General features: G+C 39.7%; 1 protein-coding gene across 11 annotated transcripts in view; it reads left to right on the forward strand.

Annotated features, from left to right (window-relative positions):
- The first annotated feature begins 5053 nt into the window (after positions 1 to 5053).
- The window catches only part of CHODL (chondrolectin), a 37611-nt gene continuing 20520 nt past the window's right edge, over positions 5054 to 22144 (forward strand). For 2 of the 11 annotated variants that reach the window (XM_066977569.1, XM_066977578.1), the window contains exons 1-3: positions 5075 to 5302; positions 20754 to 21066; positions 21744 to 21901. In XM_066977569.1, coding sequence (XP_066833670.1) covers positions 5164 to 5302; positions 20754 to 21066; positions 21744 to 21901 — 610 coding nt within the window. In that variant the 5' untranslated portion in view covers positions 5075 to 5163. Of the gene's footprint in view, positions 5303 to 20753; positions 21067 to 21743; positions 21902 to 22144 lie in introns of all 11 variants that reach the window. The other 9 variants (XM_066977574.1, XM_066977552.1, XM_066977566.1 and 6 more) reach the window with 6 other exon arrangements.

Here is a 22144-nt window from a genome sequence, read left to right on the forward strand (position 1 = left end):
TTACAAAAGCATTTGATGGACACTCCTAACAAATCTGTCTCACTCAATTGTTCTTACAATAGTATTTAAGAGTAAGCAAGAAAAACAAGGCCTGAAAATTTGATAAGTGAATCCTGTGACATTTCTGAATATTCTTGCTACCCAGAAAGTCTACAGAAAATTCCCAAGATTTTGGTAAAATACATGAGTGAAAGTTGAAATTAGCCAGTCAAAAGGGTCATAACAAAAAGGAAATGTGTGGTGCCTCTTTCATTCTGGGCATGGCTTAAATAAATAGTGCTGGTATCTGTGATATAGAGAGACCCTAGCATCCAAATGAGGTCCCATCTTTGTCCCCAACACACAGTGAAAACAGGATAACACAGTGAAAGAATAGTATTAACCTCAGTACTTCTACTCTCACAAATTTGCTACACAACCATTGGTGAATACCAATAATTAGGATTTAAGTTCTCATTCAGACAAATCAAGTCTAGATATACAGAAGCTACTGTTCACTCAAAGACACGTAACAATCTCCTCTAGTCGAGGCCGCCAGGTCTTTGAAGCTGGACACTTGCTGGGCACTAGCTGCTTTCTCTGAGAGGACAGAGAAAGAAGTGGCTAGAGATTTGATTTTACTGCAAAATCTGATGAACCACTATTTTTACCCAGAAAGACATTTTTTTCTAACAGTTTTCACTTACCTCCTTGCCTTGAACACGTTTTCACAATAAAGCTCTGAAGTTGTAAAAATACTCATCTAGGTAGTTTAAAACAGGACTTACTGCCTCAGTCTGGGACAGAAATACTGTTCATTTAGAGTTAATATTTTGCATCTGGTTTGATAATCGGGCTTAATTAACACACACAGACTTTCATTCCACTGATTATTCTGATCTAAAACCAAGAAACATTAATAAATTAGGTCTGTAGCCATGAAGAATTTGCTGAAGAAAAGGGTATTACTTTTCTAGATACAAGATATCATGATTTAAGAATGCTTAAAAATTCTGGGAACTCACAATTTTTGTGCTAATACGTAAAAATATCTTGTGGCCTTCAAGAGAGCCTGTTTATCAACAGTTTTGTTCATTTTTTAAAGCTACTTCTGCTATATATTATATCTAAATGGATTATAATCGAAGGAAATTAAATTACTTTGGTCCTCCTTGGCAGGACTTTGTGTAACTGTCAGTTGTACTGCATTGCATGTACAACCACGATGGTATTTCGCACTGTGCTATGCAGCACTATGCAGAAATACCTGAGTTAGCACTGACTTAGCTGGCTTCAGAGCTGGATAGATTAATGGGGTAACTGTGCCATTCTAACTGAGCACTGAGGTATCATAGCTCAAGCTAGCACCTCTTGCTGTCCCCAGCTGTGCAGACTGCTGTCTCACAGGTATTCAGGAAATTGGATTGTGCAGGGTAGAGGTACACTTTTGGACACTTGAAGAGCAAAGAAAGTACATTTTCTTTCCTCTCCCCTTTTCTGCTCCTCTTTTTCTTTTGACTCACATCAACTTCAAAGGAGAATGGTACCTCGCATGATAATGAAGGGGCGTAAACGAAGTTTAAAATTTCTCTAATCCTTTCCTTCCTGTAGTATATCTTACATCTTCTCAATTGTTTTTAAGATCTGTACTGAATTATTTTTCCATAACTAAATAATAATAATAATAATAACCATTAAAATATAATGTTATTATAGTACCAAGAAAATTGGCAGGGGAAGCTAAGTAGCTTAAACTGTTTTTGGAAGCTAATGGAATATCAAATTGATAGAGCTCTAGCAGTGTTATTTGATAAATTATCCACATGCAAGCTATTGCACAGTAAATGTACAAAACTTTTTTCCTCCTACTTTCACTTGTACACTGGACCTGTACATAGACTGCATCATCTGGGGTCGTGGACAAATGGCCAGAAGAATTTTAGATATGAGTGGGTAAACTAAAAAGAAAATGAAAATAATCACTGATGAGAAATTAACAGTGTATAAATGTAACTCATAGTTTAAAAAGTACTTCAGGAAAATGAAGTATAAAACACTACCACTTTGGTTATTGATGAAAGAAAGGAACTTATAAACCACCTCAAAGGGATACTATTCTGATGTAGCTTTCCCTTTTTCCCCTTCTAGGCTTGTTTGAGAATTGATTAGTGATACTAAATAGTACCTTTTTATTATTTATTTATTCTATTTATTCTATTTTATTTTATTTTATTTTATTGAATATTGGCCAAATCTGGTCTTTAAAGTGTTTAAAAAGCAATAAGGAGAAACACATCAGCATTTTTAGATCATATTTATTTACAAATTCATACACTGAATACCATTAAGTTATCTAATGATTTGACCACATATATGGAATATAAGCACACAAGCTTACCTATTTTCTTCTGCGATAAGGCATATAATTTGTGTTAGACTAAAATTTTATTCAGAAAGATGCCTACTTATGATTTGAAGATAGTAATATTTTGAAAGCCTTATGTTCAGCTACTATCTTTCTTATTTTGTTTTCCTCAGACTAGGGAATAAAACCTTGCAATGTAACTAAATAGTGACACAAGACAAATGAGACTTTACATTTCAAAAAGTTGTTTCATGTACATATAAGGTATTAGGATTTTACCCTAACTTTTAATTAACTAAAATTGTTTATATTCTGGGTACAAGACCCTTGAAAACTGCATTTTTTTGTTGTTGGTGGTGTTTCTTTTTTTTTTTTTTTTTGAGTTGCAATACAATTATCATAATTTGTTAAAATTCTAGGCTGCTACTTGACAATGCCACTGTTGTGCACAATTCTGAGATGGGACATATATTAAGGATGAAACCAGGGTATCAGCAGAATGAATGTATTATAAAGACCTTAAAACTGGTCCCAGCAGGGAGCAACCAACCGTTCCTCTTTTCATCATTTAGAAAGCCCAGATGAATGATTGAATGATGCAAATTCATCTTGAGTTGCCAGGTCTGGGAAGTAATTATTTTTAACTGAAAGTGGAATCACCCTTTCCTGAAAAAAGAAATACACTTCAACTATGAAAGAGATAAGGAGACATAGACAAATCAGCGAGTACTTTCATACTGATGTGAATTGGTACTGTTAGAGAAAACTCCTCTATGCAGCAACATAGAACTCCATGCTTTTTTTCTTTTTTTCTCAGCTCCATGCTTTTTTTCTTGCAAGTGGCTGCAAGAAAGATGAGGAAGAGCCTGGAAAGTTTCTGCAGATAAGAACTATGAAAATGCACTCTCACAGTACAACTGCCTGTATCTTTTTTTTTTAATTTATTTATTTCCAGGAGACCTGTGTGATGAGAAATGCAGCGAATATCAGCAGAATGCCAGGAACTGTCACTGCATATACCATTTTGGCTAATAAACCCACATAAAGCAAGTTTAAAAAGTGCTGCATAATTCACTAAAGACAGAACTTGTTTTATGCTTCCCTCTGCATGCTCTTAATTCCACTGGAAAAGAGATGGTGGTGTGTATGCCTGGAGAGTTTCTTCAGCTGTGCAAATATATGAGCACTCCATTTCAGTGTTGCTTTAGGAACTAATAATTTAAGACATTTTTGAAGAAGGAAGATCTTTTTGTGTCTATGGCAGGCATTCAACATAAGATTCCCACAAGCTGTGCGTGTGTGTGTGTGTGTTCATTCCTTACTATTCATATAATTTCTGAGACAGTAGGAGGCCTTGCACTCTGGAAAACCTTTAACTTTTTTCTAATTTTCCCCACCTCTTTTGGTTGAACATCACTTGAGAATTCAGACAATTCAGTGAAACTTGAACTCCCTTATATTTGCAACACTGGTGTAGGGCTGTAGTGTTGTAGGGCAAACATATGGGGCTGAAAGGCTTTGATTACCAAACTATTTTTTTTTCAAAATTCTCATCACATTTATTATAAGTTTTTGGTTGTGCTCTTCTATTTCTGTATACCATCAACCTTACATAAAGAAAAGGCTGAATCTCATACACCATGGAGATCTCAGGTAACTTCTCCATTCCAGAACATATGTTTCTGTATGACCAGTCTGAGGTCGCTGCTCAACATACCTATGGATTTAGAAAAAAAAATAAAAATAAATAAAAATAAATAAAAATAAATAAAATAAAATAAAATAAAATAGTAAAATAAAATAAAATAAAATAAAATAAAATAAAATAAAATAAAATAAAATAAAATAAGCTTGGAAGGCTTGGAAGCCTAAAAACCATGTGGAAAAAAAAATCTCATCAGTCAAACAATAACTTTGTTATTAAGAAATAGAAAAAGCTGGTAGCAAAGCATAGCAGAACTGGAAATAATTTTCCATTACTGCTTATAAACTTCATGTGAGTTTTATAGTGGGGAACTGGTCCCAGGTAGCTTCAAAGTTGCTAGGAAATCCACCACGCACTTTAAAATCCATAGTAATCTGAGATGTATTGACTTCAAAACCTGGCTATAGACGTCTGGAGAGAAAATGACTTTCAAATCAGACACACATATATGGTCTCTAGCTGAGTTCTGAGAAAGATGAAGTTGACTGGCAAGCCATCAAATAGTTTGCATACAAGATGTTTAAAACCTAAGGTCTGTGATAATCTACCCAATGTAAAAGCAAGCCATTCACAAGAACCTACGTAACAGACTGATGCGCAGAAAGAGCGTGTGCCTTTAGAAATTTAGACTGTAATTAATGAAAAACCCTTTGACAACAGGACTCTGGAGGACAAAGACTTCGGAGCGGTCCTTAAGGGGTTCCAAAGAGTTATCACGGCGTGCCTTAGGCGTGAACGTGGCTGCGGTACCTCCCAGGGCAGGGAGAAAAGAGCTCGTGCACCTGCACATGGGCACACGTCCGCGTGTTTAAGCTGCCAGCAGTGCGTTTCTCCCGGGAACACCTACACAGCCTCCGACATCCCCCAAATCCACTCCGCCCGGACGGCAGCGGGCGGGGCGGCCGCCCCAAAATCCGCCCCGCTCCCCCCGGCAGGGGCAGGGGGCGGTGGGGGGCGGTGCTGGCCGCCCTCCCGGCCCGGCCCCCCGCAGGGGAAGGGATAAATCGCGGCCGCCCCGTCCCCGCCGTCCGTGTGCGGTGGTGGCGGTGGCGGCGGCTGCGGGCTTGGGGTCGGGCTGCCCGGAGGGGAGCGGCTCTCGGCGGGCACCGCCGGCATGGGGGCCGGCGGGGGGCTGGGGCTGGGGTGTGGTTTGGGGCAGGGGCAGGGGCAGGGGCTGGTGGCCCTGCTGGTGGCCGTGCTGGCGGCCGCCGCGCTGGGAGGCACCGGGGCGCTCGCCGGGCGCGTCCTCAGCGGTGAGTAGCGGGGCCGGGGTCGGCGTCGGGGGGTTTCGGCGGCCGGGGCAGCGGTGACAAAGCGGGGGGGGGTGCGGGAGCAAGGCAGGAGATAAGTGAACTTGCGGGCTGGCGGCCGGCTGGTGGGCGTGCTGGTGGGCGAGCGGCTTCGTGCTCGGCCAGCCCGGTTTCCCTGGGGCTCCCGCAGTAGCCCAGCGTCTGGTGGCCCGGTGGTGGACTAGGGGCTGGCCGGCTGAGAGTGACCTCGGCTGGACCAGTGCGCCCATCAGAGCCTGGAGCGGCTGGGATCCCGGCTCGGCAGAGACAGGAGGCTCGGCGGCCAAACTTCTGCACTAGCCTTGAGTCGGCTCCTGGCGCCGTGGAGTTTTCTTGTACAGAGTTTTAAGGCTGCCTGCCTGCCTGCCTGACGCAGCTCTAACTGCTTAAAACCAGAGCATGGACTTGCTACAGTGTCGTTCTGAGAAACAGCTATGCAGTGAGATGTGTTTGCAACGACACGGGAATGTTTCTTCTCTTAGGCAGGAGGAGGAAGCAAACTATTAAGGATGTACAGCATAAGTAATTTTGTTATGTGCGGGTGTATCCACAGCTCTCTTAATGTGGAGAGGAAGACAATACTTCAGAAATCTGTGTCTAAAATGTGAGGTTAAATTTAGTGTAAGAGCTTTAGGATCCCATTGTGTGTTTCCAACACAGAAGTATATATGCTTGGAAGCTGCTAAAAGTAACAAAAAGGCTGTTCGCAATTGGACTTCGGGTCAGATTCTCCAAGCTAAAGCTAATGGGCTCTTGGAGGCGTGTTGAGCGCACAAGCAAATCCAAACATTTATCTTGAAACAAAGTTTTACACACTTGGCTGCACTTGTTAACAAGTCGTGTGTAAATCTCTGTCTATGCAGGTAAGAACGTGTCTCTTCATAAACTGATTGCAGAGCAATGCAAGTTATTTTTATATGAGCTGTCTCAGAGGCTGTGATGGTAAAATGTCAAGGAAAGTTGTAGGGTTTTTGGTAGCAAGCAGTAGGTTGCTGATTTCAGGCAGTTTCCTTCTTATTTGCTAATGGAGTAGTCACTGCCCACTGCAATGATGTCCTATTCATTGCACGTTCATGTGCACAGCTGAGGTGTGCTTTTGTGTGTGAGAGAAATTATGTTTCAGGAAAAATAGTTAAGTAGCAGTAGTTCAAAACATTTTGAAAAAGCTTGCCTGCCTAGAGCGTACCCAGAAGTTTCATCTCTTTCTGTTATAATGTAAACTGTGTAGTCATATACAATACAGCAAAACTCTTAGTTTAGCAATTTGAATGAATACTACACTGCACTTTGTTGTTGTAAGTAATAGTGAAGATTGCTTGTCCATGAGATTGCACTTTGCTTTTAGTATTCTCAGTGTGTGCCGGAGGAAATCCGGACCCTTAATCTTCTACCTGAATCTTGTGCATTTAAGTGACACATACACCAAAATGAACAGAGGTCCAGCTTTTAAAACAGTGTACATAACGTGTACTACATAGACAAACAATTCCTAGGTGGACTTCCTGTTTTGGAGAGAATACAGGCTAATCAGTGAGTATTTAAAAGCATGTGATGAGTCTCATGTTGCTCTATTACACTAGCTAATGTTTGGCTGATTTAATACAGGAGATTTGAAGTCACTTACTGAAGGAATCTTTTATGTACTATTAAATATATTGGCTGAAGATGTATTCATTTGGCAAAGGGAATCCATTCTAGGCAGTAACTGTCAAAGATATTTAGCATGCCTATTTCCAGAAATACTGGCAGGAGGGAGGACTGACTGTTTCTCCACCTGAACCACACCCCTCTCCTGCCATGTGCACATGGATAGGTCTAGTGCAACTAGTAGTCTGCACTCTTTCAAGCAAGAAATAGTATTGTTGAATTATTGGACAGTGTTTGCTGTCCACATCACTTCACTCTAGCTTATCTGTATACAATAACCAACTGTTTGGACTTAAACAGGCTTACATTAAATTTAGAAGTCTACATCTTATACAGATCTGATTCTGAAAAATCAGTAACTTAGGCTTCAATCATCATAATCTACAGTAAATGGAAATCTCTCCACTTTCCAAATATGTTTAAAAATATAATCCCTATCATTCACACTAAAAACAAATGTTCCTGAAACTGACATGAGTGCTGGTTGAAACTTGTGGAAAGGTTCCCATTAATTGCAGTAAGGTTCCAGTAGTCCTAGCAATAATTGCAAAATTTCAACCATTTTGCCCACAGCAGCAAGAGGGCACAGAAGAAAAGGTCTACACTTTCAAAATGCTATTTCCTTAGCAAAAGGTTTCCTGTTTCTTTTTTTTCCAAGTATGTTAGTCTTCCTAGGCTACAATCAAATAGATTATTTGCACCAGGCCATTCATATTTAGGCATTATTTCTGTCATCTTTAATTTGGCAATTGCTAAAGAGAAGTTATGTAAGTGGTTTGCAATTTTTAATGTTGCTAGGCAGATGTATTGAGCAGTGCTCACAGCCTCCCTATCAGAGAATCTAGTCTTGCCAGGGAATTGATTCTTAAAGAAAAGGATCAAAGCAGGCTCAGAAGAAACTGCTGAGTCTGCCTTGCTGTCCCATGACATCATGAAGAACATAAAGTGATGATAATGCAGTTTGCAAAGATGCAATTACTTTAAGTATCTATTGGGCAGGAAAGATGCAAGCTAATTTTATTACTAATCATTTAACAGCCTATGTATTAATCATAAAAAATATACTTTAATGACTGCCATTTGCTATCCTTTTATATTTCTAAGGCTTTTAAAAATTTTCTCTTCACTATGGCAATGTATCAATAGCAGATTAAGTACTAGATAAAGTATTTTAAAGCGGTGTATGTCTATTTTGGTGTAAAAGTAATTGAATATATAGAATACTGAATAAAGTTAAATATTTGGCAGGCCACGAAACAATAAGTTTTTCTTAAACTATAGGCTCATTTGCTTCAGATACCTTTGAGGATGTAGATGTGTTCATTTGCACAGCTTATTAACTGGATTTGAGATAGCCATAAAATATTGCAAAGTAAAATCATTAAAGATGTATTTTCATGGGTAATAAATTGGATAGACATAACAAACCCTTTCTCAAAAGGCAAAATTTAATTTAGTTCAGCGGTCTTGGACTGTTTATGACACATGAGTTTTGTCTGGCTTTAATGTCGTTCAGTAATTTTGGTAGATGAAACCTGCTGGTTTTAGTAACATGGTCTGTTATTTTTAAGCTACATTGATAGCTCAGAATTTGGAACAGTATTATTAGAAAAAACACTGCTAGTCTCATCTAGAAGAGATATGCTGTTTGTTACACAGCTATCGTACGTGTATTTTGTTGCGAATATTCAGCATTTGGTTCCATACTGGAAAGTTTTTTAATGGAAATGCATATACACATGGTACAGGATCTTTTTGTTTGATTGATTTAAACATGAGTCTCAACAATCACTAAAGCTGAGACTTTGAGAACTGAAAGATAAGTTGGGCATTTAATGACTCCTTTATTAATTCTCTCTTTCTGCACCTCTTTTGACCAGTGTCTTCTTGGGGACTAGTCAATGATCTGGGTTCTTAAATTGAAATGAAGTGATGACTCTTGGATATAATATATGTTTTTTCTAAACACTCTTTGCTCCTAAGCAAGAAATTACATAGTATTCCACAGAAAGACACTTTATCTTAGGTAAACTGCTGTGACTCATAGTTGAAAACACAGTAGTGATAGCTTGAGATGCTTGATGGTGGATGAGTCCATAGCAGGGTAGAAATACCAAAGTACTTAAATCATTTTCAGGAATGAGACTTCTGTATTAGAAGCAATTCCCCTATATATCAACCTGGTAAAACTTACCTTGCTTCTGGGGAGTGTTTTGCAGGCTGGATAGACTGCAGATCTTTTCAGGGGCTAAGGAAAGAGAGAAGAAAAACTCTAACACTTTGTCTCAGGTGAGCATGTCACTTTTCCAGGAATGGAGATTCCCAATTTAACTACGTTTTTCAAAGATGAAGTAAGGCATTGCAGTTCTGAAATTCATGATTGCCAAGATCCAGTACCCCACTTGACAGGTTCAGGAGAACAGAGTGATTCCATATATGATGCATAATTTGAAGGACAGAATGGATGTTCTGCTCATCTTTCACAGCTTTCTTGCTCCCAGTGAGACAAGGTTGGTGTGTTGTCCCAGTGCAGCGGCTTGGTGCCAAGTGGTCTCCTTCCTTGTTGAAGTCATGTTCTGTACCTTGAGTTTACTTCTCTGTAGTTCAGGTCTGATCCTGTGAAGATGAAACTTCTAGATATATGCTGTTTGCAGGAAAACACTCTTTGGTTCATAAAGTGCTCTGTAAACTTACAGCACTGCTTTTTAAAGTTTCTTTTTAAGACTAATTCTCATAATGGCTTTCTCTTCTCCAGTCTCTCATGGATCTAAAAATAATGTATAGTACTATCCGTAAAATAAGAAATAAGATGCAACAATGACTTGATAGTCACTGTAATCCCATATTCACACCAAGCACTCACTAGCCTGAAATGGCTGGTTTCTCATGTTGAAGAAGATCCCACCACTGACAAACAGTAGGACCTTCAGATCCAAGCAGTCTTAAGAAATAAGTCGAATTAAATAGTTGTCATGACTTTAGCAAAATCTAAATGTAGCTGAATTATACTAATAATAACTCTAGGCTCACTTTATAAGCAGTGAGGGAAAATAAGTATTTTTGGGGTGTGATTAATTTCATTTTAAAATATATCTTGAAAATACTGCAGATACACCTTAGGGACACATGTTTCTTTCAGTTGTCTATAGAGGTTGGTGAGCCAGCTCAGACACAGACAGGTCCATGAAGGTCTTTTCTATTTTTGTACAAAATGAACTATAGCCAGTTCTAGTTTCCCACATATGGAAAGTTGCTTGCCCCCCCCCCCCCCCCCCCCCCCCCCCCCCCCCCCCCCCCCCCATCTCTTTTGAATAGAAGGTGAATGAGCAAGGACTTGTCTATTGCTATCTTTTTTAATTACGGGACTACTGCAATAAGGTCATCAGTTATCACTCTGTTGCACTCATACTGCAATGCATGTAAGGTGATCCACTCTAGGAAACTTTCAGTCCACAAAACAAAAAAATGAATATAATATCACATTCGTACATACATTTTACTTACATCTGTGGTAAATATAGGTCTCTGGATGCAAACGCATGAAAATATAATTACATGAAAAAGGAATTCAAATTTCATTGAAAAAGAATAAGAGAATGGCAGATGCTTGCTGTGGGTACTGAATAGCAAAAAAATATTTTAATGACTAAAGATTTATGAGCTATTCCCTTCTAGAGACAAGTAAGAAATGAGCAATGAGCAGAAAGCCTCAGAAATGTTTAAATTTATGCTTGTGAGGAAATCCTGTTGAGGGAATCTACTGATGTATATAAAATTAGGTATATGTGAAAATGTCTGCTTGTGGGGAACAGGAGATAAGGTAAACTCCATGCTCCCCTAGGCTGGCACACGTGTCAGACCCTACAGTTTCCATCAGGTCTATTTCATAGATTCATAGAATGGTTTGGGTTGGAATAGAATGGTTTTGGGTTTTATTTCACAAAATGCTAAGAACAATTTACTAGCTGCCACATCATGCCTGTCTTAAAATTATCTAGGAAATCTGTTCTGGTCTTTACAGCCACACCGAAAACTAGTGATGAAGAGACTTAATTTGCCAGTCTTGTAAGAGTGTTTTTGTCAGTACTTCAGTTTTTTTGTTAAACAGCTGAAATGTTTGAAATTGATGGAATGTTCTTGGTGTCTTTATGCTGTGATATATCAGCCTCATTGCTCTCTACAACTACCTGAAAGGAGGTTGCTGCAAGGAGGGTGTTTCTCTCTTCACTCTTTTCTCAAGTGATTTCTTTTGACGAAGTGATAGGACATGGGAAAACAGTCTTAAGCTGTGCCAGGGAAGGTTCAGATTAGATATCTGAAAAAATTTCTTCACAGAGAAAGTGGTCAAAAGGGACTTGATTTAGTGATAGGACTTGGTAGGTCAGGTTGATTGTTGGGCCTGATGATCTTAAACATCTCCTCCAACCTATATAACTCTATGATTCTATATGAAAATATATACTGTTTGTGTATATAGAAGACTTCAGAAAAATGAAAACAATCAAGCAAAAACACTGCTAAGGGTTTCAGCAGTAAGTGTTTTAAGTCTTGGGTAAATAATCCATATCTTGGAGCAGACTTGTAGATACATAAATCTTTCTAATACATTTCTTCCTATTTTGAATAGGCTCAAACAGCCCCCATTGGCATTTGGGTGTTATCATTAGCCTCCCTGCTTGAATCTGTGCAATTGAATAGGGTTGTTAGTACCTATGAAGTGTTATACTTTGGGTAGCTTTGTAGATTTCTTTTAATAAGCATAATTCATTGCTGGGGAAATGGAAGTATTTGTATATATTGTAAAATGCCAAGGAGCATGTTGCTCGCAGCGACAGCATTGCTAGACCTATCAGAGACAGAAGGGGGGGAAACTAGGTCTGACATCAGTCTTTTCCTCCTTCACATGGGAAAAGGGAAGGCAACTTGCAATTTTTAGGGGGTTGTCTTAGCAACTCTGTCAGCACTTTGTGTGCATGATGAACCCCAAGGACAGTGCAATTGTGCGCTGGCTCCTTATCCAAGAAAATGGCTGTCTGTCATGATCAGTCCTGTGATATATACCTGTAAAGTTCACATGATCAGAAGAAAGGAAAACAGTTATTACAGGAGAAGCTAAATGGATCTCAGGCTTTAAATTTACGATCTGCTAGATATCTGAAGCAGAACTGATGCCAAAAGTAGATATGTTTCACTTAAAAGAAAGGAAAACTGTTAGGACTTTAATGATTTGAAGGGGGGAAGTACTTGTGAAATACTTAGAAGATTTTTTTTGATGCCTATATATCACACAAACCAGCAACTAAAACTGCTTAATTGTTTCATAAAAAGGGATATTTGTTTTCTAGTTGAATGCACTTACCCTGTATTGATTCACATAATTGTAACTGTATGTTTTTCTGCATGGATAATTAGAATCTAATCAACATTTCACCATCCGTAATGAGATGGTGATATCAAGCTCCTTCTTCACAGCTCTGTTAGCAGTGTGCCATGTGTGCCAGCGCTGTGAAGCTAACTACAAGAAATAAATGTGTGTTATTTGCTTTGTAAAGCAAGTGAATAAGCCTATCACTGCTTGGGGAAGATGACAGCCTTTCATGAGGGCAGGTATTGCAATTCCCAGTACATCTAGAACAAGCTAGTGTCATTTTAATTGTGTTTTTACTCAGCCAGATGGAAAAATCCAGGTGTTAGTGAAGGGGGCAGTTATAACTAATGATCTTTAATAGCCAAATCAGCACTGCCCAATGCCATTTTACAAACAGAACTGTCACCTTTCTGATGGCTCGTTTTTGTAAATGTGTAGGTCTTATTTGTCTGAGAGCAGTTGTTATTCAGAAATAACCCATTCAGTTCCCTGTCCCCAAAAGCACTTGGCAACACAATAGCATAAATAGCAAATGCTGGTATATAGAAACTTGTTCAGCAATAAATAAACCAAAAATCAATTCCCATGGCTATAAAGAGGAAAATAAGACCTGGAATAGACTAAGACAAATGCTTCTTGTGTAGCTCCATATTCTGCTCAATGGTACTGAACTGCAGTGTGAACAGTATAATACAGTATCTTTTCTTACAACTTCCCTCTTCCCATTTTCTTTCTGTGCATTAATTCTAGAGATGGGTGTTTGGCAGGTGTCTGAGGCCTCTATCATCATCTTTGATTCACAGAATATGGAATGGTTAATAGCCGAAGACAGACGCATAGGTAGCATCTATAAAATGACAAGTAAATTCTTTCCATTCTTTCTCAAACACAGGCCAAATAATCTATCATTTTTACATGCTAAAGCATAAGAATTTGTCAAGAAACAGATTCTATTATGAAAATTATTGTAAAAGTTCTGGGTCATAGATAAGCTTTGCTTAAGAGAAGGACAGCCTCTCTTAAGAAACTTCACTTATGTGATAATGACCATATGATAGGCACACGGACTATCTGCCTGTACAAATACCTCCCTGAAGTACAACTACTTAAAAGACAAATGACCCTCAAATATTTTATATAAATACTTAAAGAGAACTCAGAATCTTTGAAAGTTTTTTTTTCTTGTTTGTTTTTAATAAACATCACTTTAGAGAAACTGTATTATGACAGTTAAGGTATAAACCCTAATTCAGGAAAAAAGCTATACATCAATGAGTGACTATTCTCTCTGCAGACTTAGATATGAAGAGGGTGGGAGGAAAAATGTACCTAATGTACCAAAAAAGATTCACCAAAAATACAAATCGAATTCAGTAGACTGGATGGATACAAGCATGATGCAGTAAAACATGAACAACAACATATCAAAACATGACCAGCAGCTGAACCAAATCAAAATATGACTAAATGCTGCAAGGGATAGTTGACATGATGTATTAGCTTTGAATCAAACTGTGACTAGGAAATTTTCGTTCCTTTTAGCCCAACCTGACCACATTCTAAAGTGGGACTTGTTGTGGAACACCCTCTGTCCTGCATGCTGGTTACAGAGCCCTTGAGGTCAATGTGCTCACACACACAAGTTTAAGACCAAGCCTGGACTGCCTAACACAAGCAGAGAAATATATCTAGCCAGTGGAATGTTTTGGCTAATTTACATTGACTTCCATCATGCTATTATTTCATGATCTCTTTCACAGAAGTCCTTATGTCTTTGTTACTTTATTTTCAGAGGCCTCCATCAGCCTCATTCTGGCCTTTGGGATTCTGGTTAGTGTTAAATGTTCCACATTTCTTTGCACCAAATGTTCCTCTGCTTTTTCTGCTGAATCCATTATCTAGTGAAGAAAAAAGTCAGTATGAAAACAGGGGACTTCCTATAGCAGGCTTTGTACATTCCTTTGTTCGCTCTTTACACATGCTATGCACAGTCACCTACTGTTCCTTGCAAATCTAGGTGAACACTGATGGTAGCTGAAGTGAGCCATGGACTGTAGGTTAGTTTATTAGGTTCAAGAGGAAGGGAGATGGGATTTACCAGCAGGGAGCTTGTCTTTTATCTGGGATTACCAAAACTTCAAGCTGAGTCACATTCATTACTCAAAATAACCTTTGTGCCCTTCTTGGCCAATGGGTTATAGATGGGACTGAGCCTGTGCACTTAGAGAGGTGACTCTTTGAGATGGGTACTCATTAGTAATTTTTGTCCTCAGTGACATCATCATAAATTCTGTCATGACAGACCTAAAGGAAATTACTGATTCTGTTTAATGAGGCATCATTATTAAAACATAATGGAGGCATAATTGATCAAAATACCAGCTGAATATTTGCTTGCTCCTCCTTTTCTCAAAGGAGATTTTTTCTTGCAAAATTACCTGCAGAAATGGTTTAACTAAGTATCAAGTATTTGAACTAAAGCTAGATTTGGCTCAATGTTACCAAAACATTCTATTATGGAACTGCTGTGTGACACCCAAGGATGAAAACTGAGCCATATGAATGCAATGGTGGTTAGCACTTCTTAGAGCAAGTACTGTACCCTTGCTTCCTTCAGCCACAGAGATGGTGAGACAAAGTGAGAGAAAAGGAATTTAAATCAGATTCTCTGCAGTAGGCAACTGGAATTGCTAAGGCTGAGGGAACATGGCCAGAGTTTTGTTGTACGGCTGGTATATGCAGGAAAGGGAGAAAAACATAAACACATCCAGGTTTGTTCTCTGATGAGGAAACTGGGGAGACCTAACCTTCCAGTTTTGCAGTGCAAGAATGGGAGGGAGAAAAGGGAACATTCTGTCAATTAATTGTTGCTTCAACATAGCACTCTTCCCTCAACAGACTTATTAGAGCTCTGGTGTTGATGAGAAGTTAAGATGTGGGTTTATGTCAGCAAGCCAAGTGCATGTTTTTGCTTTTCTCTATGCCTTCTGACTGGGATCTGAGCTGCCCTGCTTGGGAGAGTGAAGGTTGCTCTAGGATTAAGGAGCTAATACACTCCATGCAAAGAAGGGTCTAAGTACTCCACCTTCACATCTACAGATAGGGTGGTTTGAAACATCAACTTGTCTGAGCATCTGTAAGGGATAACAGTGAGAATGAATTCTTAGATCTTATTAATTGCATTAGTTAGATCGTTAGTCTCTTGTTCAAGGGAAGACTAAACATATTTACATCTTTTTTTTCTTTCTGGATGTGCTGTGATGAAACAATGTTTTCTTTCAAGTTTGTTTTTTCATCTCAGACAGCCTAGGGCAAACTGTGTGGAAGGGTTGCAAAAGCCTAATTTACTATGTAAAGTGAATAAATATAGGTATCTTATTCTGATTCATCCAATAGACTTGCTTTCAAAATTATTTCTATTCTGTTGTGATAGGAAAATTGGAATTAAAGTAGTGTTGAAATAGCAAATGTTGCTTTAGGATTAACAGTAGGGTGTTGACTGCCATAAAGATGTTAGAAAAAGTTGAAATAGCCTATAGTTAATGTTTCCATACTTATCTCCTATACAGCGTGGTCCGTTCTGTCATTTTCACTAGCAAATTGTTTCTGCTTTGTAGTTCATAAAATAGTAGTGAGACAAAGCTGTAAAAAATGAAGCTTGAAAGCTTGACATCTCAGCATGCTCTGAGAAGAGCACTAAAATGTTAACTGATTTGCCAGCTGTTAATGCACAACTGCAGATTTCCATTAACACGTTGAGCTAGCTCCACAACAGCAGATGAAAGTCTCCTTTAAAAGAAGAAAGAAAAGATTCATAGAGGGTTATTACCTAAACACAGGAACTAAATTAACTGGAACAAAAAATATTCACAGCTTCTTCCAGAAAGCGTACTACTCTGCATCAGACTTCATTCACGCAGGTTAGGTCTTAAACACAAATATTTCTTAGTTGCTTGCTGTTTTCTGTTTTTGTTTTGATGTATATTCTTGTACAAATGATCAGCCTGTAAAGATGAAACTCTTTTTTAATTTTATTTTATGCGTATGTGTGTGTAGAGGGCAACACATGAAAGGGCACTGGAACAGCCTACCTAGGACAGTGGTCACAGCACCAAGCCTGCTGGAGTTCAAGAAGCATTTGGACAATGCTCTTATACACATGGTCTGATTTTTGGATTGTCCTGTATGGAGCCAGGAGTTGGACTTGATGAATCTTGTTGGCTCCTTCCAACTTGGGATATGATTCTATGAAAGAGAAGTAACTTAAAAGTTAGCTTGTATATGAAGTTTCACTTGTTCAATTTTTTAGTTTTATAATACAGAATTTTAGAGTTAACAATGCACAAATATATGCAATAACAATATTGTCTACAAAAAATGGTTCAGATCAGTCTGAATTATATAGAAATAATAGCGTACAAATCTTCACACACAGATTTTCACTAACCATTTTAGATAAACCCTTGGGTATGGGCTGGGCCTTTACTTCTGTGTTCTGGATGGTGCCAAGAAGGCTCCCTGCACAGGGTGCATTAACAGTGCCAAGCTGTTACTGGGCTTCATGAAACAGGATCATACCAAGTGCTGCAGTAGCACCTATTGTACAGTTTGCTGCCACAGTGCATGACAAGTACCCGTCTTTCTCCCAGCTCTGCACAGTCCCGTTTTTTTCAGCTTGGTGCCAGTGATGGAGCTGTTAACACTGGTCCAATATGGAAGGTGCATCATCATACAGTGCAGCTTACAGCTTATGGGCACACACTCTATAGCAGCTCAGAAATGGCACATGCTAGTTGGCACCCTAAATTTCCTTGCTAGACTAGTCGTCATGCACCTGACTGGAGGTCAAGTACACTGAAGAAGCTTGGTCAGTTGGTCAGCAAGGACCCATTTCTCCTGTTGGAGAGGTCATTCAATTCAGGTTTTAGGGCAGTAACAGAAGAACAGGGAAAGTGCATGGGAATGGAGAGTGAGGGGGCATTTCAGGCGCATGAGAAACATAAGAGGCAGGGGAGTGGAAGTGTGATGCTATGGATGGAAAGCTGGTTCCTTTCCCATGACAGGGAGGTGCAGCAAAGGCATTGACATCTATAGTGGTCAACTCGTTTTAGTGGTTTGAACAGAAATCATGGCAGAGATATTTTGTTACCTGAATTTGCTTGTTTTGTTACCTGATTTTACTACTTAATGTCAAGGAGAACACATGCACCAAATGAAAGATTTCTATTGGAGTTTTTCTAAAAATTGTCTAGGAAATAAAAACAGCAAGACAATGGACAAAGGAACCTCCTTAAATCTGCTTATACATCTTGAATTAAAGCTTTGAATTCAATCTTTAGTTACAGGGAGGGGTGTGGTCCAGTTCCTTATAAATGATTACCGTCTTACATAATTCAGTGCTAACCTTGCACTCTTATGTACATATGTGTACTCTGGCAATAAGCCATAGTCACCCAGTGATGAGGATCAGAATGTTGAACAGCTCCTTCCTCACTGTGCAATCCGTCCTGTCAATGATACAAAGCTCCTGGGAAAAATAAAGTTGTGTCAACACTAGGAAAATTTTAATTGCAACATTATAAATAAATGAGTTGAGCTGTGATTTCATATGCAGCTTTCATTCTTGTACTTCACTCTTTTGAGCATTTAGATTTATCACTCTGTTACTTTGATAATAGGGGTTCTTTTTAATTTTTGTTTAAAGCAGTCTTATGAAGAAACACATTATTTTATACGCATCTGTAATGAAGTGCATTCCCCTTGATTTTTCAGCACCATTGCCCAGCTAGGATTATGGCTCTTTCTACATTCAATGTTACAGAAAAAAAAAAATTGTCTGGTTTATAAGTAATTTAGATAATGTAGTTCTTATTACGTTGGTATCCTTCAGTAATTCTTATTTAGTTTGAAAAATGTAGGAGAGTTTATTTCGCAGTGGTAACAAAACATACTGGAAAAACTGATCTTTTAAAAGGTGCTTAGTTTATTTCCTTACATACTTTTTAGAACCGTTCCTGTGTCCTCCAAATAAACTCACTGGAGTTCAGTAGCATCTGATAAGTGAGCTTGCTCGTATCACATCTTGTATATGTTGAATAAACTCTAGAGAATCTCTCTAGTTGAAGATAATTGTTTTTCCATTTCAGGAAAAGGGCATCTGCCTTTCTCAGCCTAATAACTGGAAGGAAAAGACATTCTTTCATCATTTGACTTTTAATTTTTTTATTTTTTACAGACAAAACTCTGAAGGGCAAGGGAAAACCTTTGTGAATGCAGTAGATCGAGTGCTTTTTGAAAGCACAGTAGGGATTTTTTGTGGTATCTGGATAGTACTGCGATATCTGCTAATGTCTGGAGCTTCTGTTGACTGTGTTAAGGGACTTTAGGAGTGTGGCTGCCACCTCCAGCACCTCTGGTTCCTGCTCTTCTCCTGCCTGGTCCCTGGAGTCCAGCCTGGTGCTTGGGGTCCCTGCCGGGGCTGCGGGATGCGGCTGCAGCTGTCCTATTTACAGGTTCAACCTGTAGCAAAGCTAAGCACGTGTCCCACAGACACACAGACAGGGCTGGTCACACAGACTGCTGCAGACCAGGCGCTGCCTTCAGCAGCACCCACATGTGGGTCCCATGTTATAGATAAACAGATGGCTGTGTCTGCTCCTCCTGTTGGACTCACAGAGACAGAAGGGCCCTAGTGAAAGCAGGTGCACACACACACACATAGCACTCTTCAGGCTCACAAGCACACACACATTAGCAGATCCCTCAAACACCAGCAAGGCCCTTCTCTACCCAGCACCGTGCCAGGATCCCTCGAGTACCAGCACAGTCCCACTGTGTGTCTAGCACCCAGCCTGGATCCTGATGCCAGGCCCATTACCCACTTCACAGGTCCCATACTTACCAGCTGGCCCAGCTTGAAGCTCACTTTACACACTCATCCCTCATCTACACCACATCTGCAAGTCCCCTTGGGCGTACCAGCACTGAACGTCTGCCCTTGCCCTGGACCCAAGGCCTCTGGTACTTGTTGCCTGGTTCAGCTTAAAGTTTGCTGATGAATACATGTGCACACCCCACCCACAGTAGGCTGGGAAAGATACAGACACTTGCACTCCCTAGCAGCTGTCACCAGGCGCACAGGTTGTGACCCGTGGCCCCACTCCAGCTGCCAGCATGTAGCCCTGCACTCGCCTCACATTAGTCCTCCCCAGAAGCTGTTTTTTTGGGATGTGCGCCACTCCTGGTGGTGGTGGTGGTGGTCGTGGCCTGGCTGGGAGATGCTGCCTGCTCCAGGAGCTAGTGCTGAAAGCATACCTATACACAGGACAGAGAGTGAGAATACACAGAGAAATAATTAAGGAAAGATTTAATAAGAGGACAGTACAGACTGCGGTCATGAGGTGCAGGATTCAGTCAGGGAAGCATACTGACTGGCCCCATTTTACACATGACTAGCTGCTTTTATACCCCGTTCTGTTCCCTCCTTGTTCCTCCCCAGTCACTAACCCTGCACAGTCCCTCCTCAGTGTGTATCATCCCACTGACCCCCTTCCCCCCGCCCCCCCCTCCAACATCCTGGTCCCCCAGGTTTGCATCCTTACCAGTTGGTAAGTCCTGTTTACATGGAGTTTCTCAATTGCCCTCCAGCTGGTGTCAGACAAGTATTTTTTTCTTGTCTTTTCCTCTATTACATTTGTCTGCCAGGTTTGTGCATGTATATTGTTTATGGCTTCCTCTTTTTTTTTTTTTTTTGTTATTCCTTTTTGCACTGAAGAAGTAATTGATCATGTACCCTTAGAGGAACCGATGCTGTCTTTCCACATACACCTAGAGGTTGTATTTAGAGATGCTATAGCGGAGAGTAGCTATGAAGTCCTTGTGAAAGCAGCCTCTCAAGGTCAGATAGCAGAACCAAGAATGTGTTAGCTTCTTCCTTCCACTAAAATTGAGAAGTTAAACTTTTTCCTGGTCAAATAGTTTTGATTACCAAATAGAAGTGGAGTTGGCCCATTTCTATGAAATAGATAGAAAAAGCTACCTTCCAAATCTTAGCTTTAACAAAAGTACCTGATGGTACAGTCATTAAAGAAGATAACATTTTTTCTAGAAGTTGGTGGGAGTTTTCAGTTTCTCAGAGACAGTTTAAGAAACCTTGGGAAGAAAGCCATAGATTCCTATGTACTAGTGGGATATGAGCTATGTTAAATTCAAGCTAAGTTTTCCAGTAGTGTCTCTGTATCACCTTCCGTAGTCCTTCCGTAGAGGGGCTCAAGAAAAAGTCTGCTCTCCTTCTGCATCGCTGTATTCATGCTATTCTGTACTTTTTTCTTCTTCTTCTCATTTGTCATATTTTTTAATATGCTCACCCACCTATTTTTTATTATATTTTTTTTTTTTCAGGTCAAAAGGTGTGCTATGGTGACTTCAAGCGTTCTTGTTACAAGATAGCTTATTTCCAGGACTTGTCTAGACGTGTGGGTTTTCAGGAGGCCCGCCAAGCTTGTGAAATTGATGGCGGGGCTTTACTGAGCTTAGAAAGTGAAGCTGAGCAACAATTAATAGAGAACATGTTGCAAAACCTCACAAAGTCAGGCTCTGGGATTTCTGATGGAGATTTCTGGATTGGGTTGTGGAGAAGCAGTGATGGACTAGCCACCTCAAGCGCTTGCCCTGACCTCTACCAGTGGGCTGATGGAAGTATTTCACCATTCAGGTAAGTCTGTAAAACTGCTTCTTGAGAAGGTTTCATGGAAAGAAAAGGAGGGTGAAATGCCTGGCAAGTCTGTAGAGAAAGAAGCAGAAAGACTTGCTGCCCCATGAAGTTAACAGCATGACTCCTTAAATTCTCCAAAGGAGCAAGGGTTTTTGATTTGAATCTGTGGAAGGATGGCATAATGTAGGTCCAGTCTAAAATTGTCCTTACTCTCATTTCAGACAAATTCTGCAAGACTGGCCACCTTAGATCAGGCAGGCAGCCAACAAGTAAATTAATAAGTGTTATTTAATTCAAATCATTCTGGTTTTACCCTGTCTTTTGAAAAAAAAAAAAACACTTTAATTTTCTGAAGAAAAAGGCCAGAACAACAACAGCTCACAGGGGCAGGTAAGAGTCAAATAGGAATGAAAATGGGCAAGAAAGCAGCAGAATGTTATGTCTGCAGTGATGATTTTGGCCAGATTATTATTATTGTTAATATTTTTAAGATCCAGATATTTGTAGCCCAGGCCCTAAACTCCTTTCACAGAGGTGTTGTGGGAAATGCAGCTTATCTTTGAAGATGGTGGGGCCACTGGGATTGACATTTCTTCATTGATATTAACTGCTTTCCTTGATGTTCTGATGAAATTTATCATCAACATATAAAATTTTTTATTTATGTATACTGCTAGAAATTGGTACACAGATGAGCCTTCCTGTGGAAGTGAAGCCTGTGTTGTGATGTATCATCAGCCAACTGCAAATCCTGGTCTGGGAGGGCCATATCTTTATCAGTGGAATGATGACAGATGCAACATGAAGCACAATTTTATCTGCAAGTATGGCCCAGGTAGGTGACACTAAAGTCATATTTCACAGGTGGGGCCCTTTCTTAGAAAAACAATGCCTCTTGTTTTATGAGGGAAGCTGCAAATGTCATGTGGTCATACCATTAGACCTGCCCATGATACTGATTCCTTTGGCGTGTGAGTGGTGGAGTTGATATTAATAGAGGATGTAATGTATCTATTTATTGATAATTTAAATAAAACTGTCTGTATCCAATAAGAACGTTTTCAAGGTTAGCTTCACT

The sequence above is a fragment of the Anser cygnoides genome, chromosome 1 (assembly GCF_040182565.1).
Source record: "Anser cygnoides isolate HZ-2024a breed goose chromosome 1, Taihu_goose_T2T_genome, whole genome shotgun sequence".
NCBI classification, from domain to species: domain Eukaryota; kingdom Metazoa; phylum Chordata; class Aves; order Anseriformes; family Anatidae; genus Anser; species Anser cygnoides.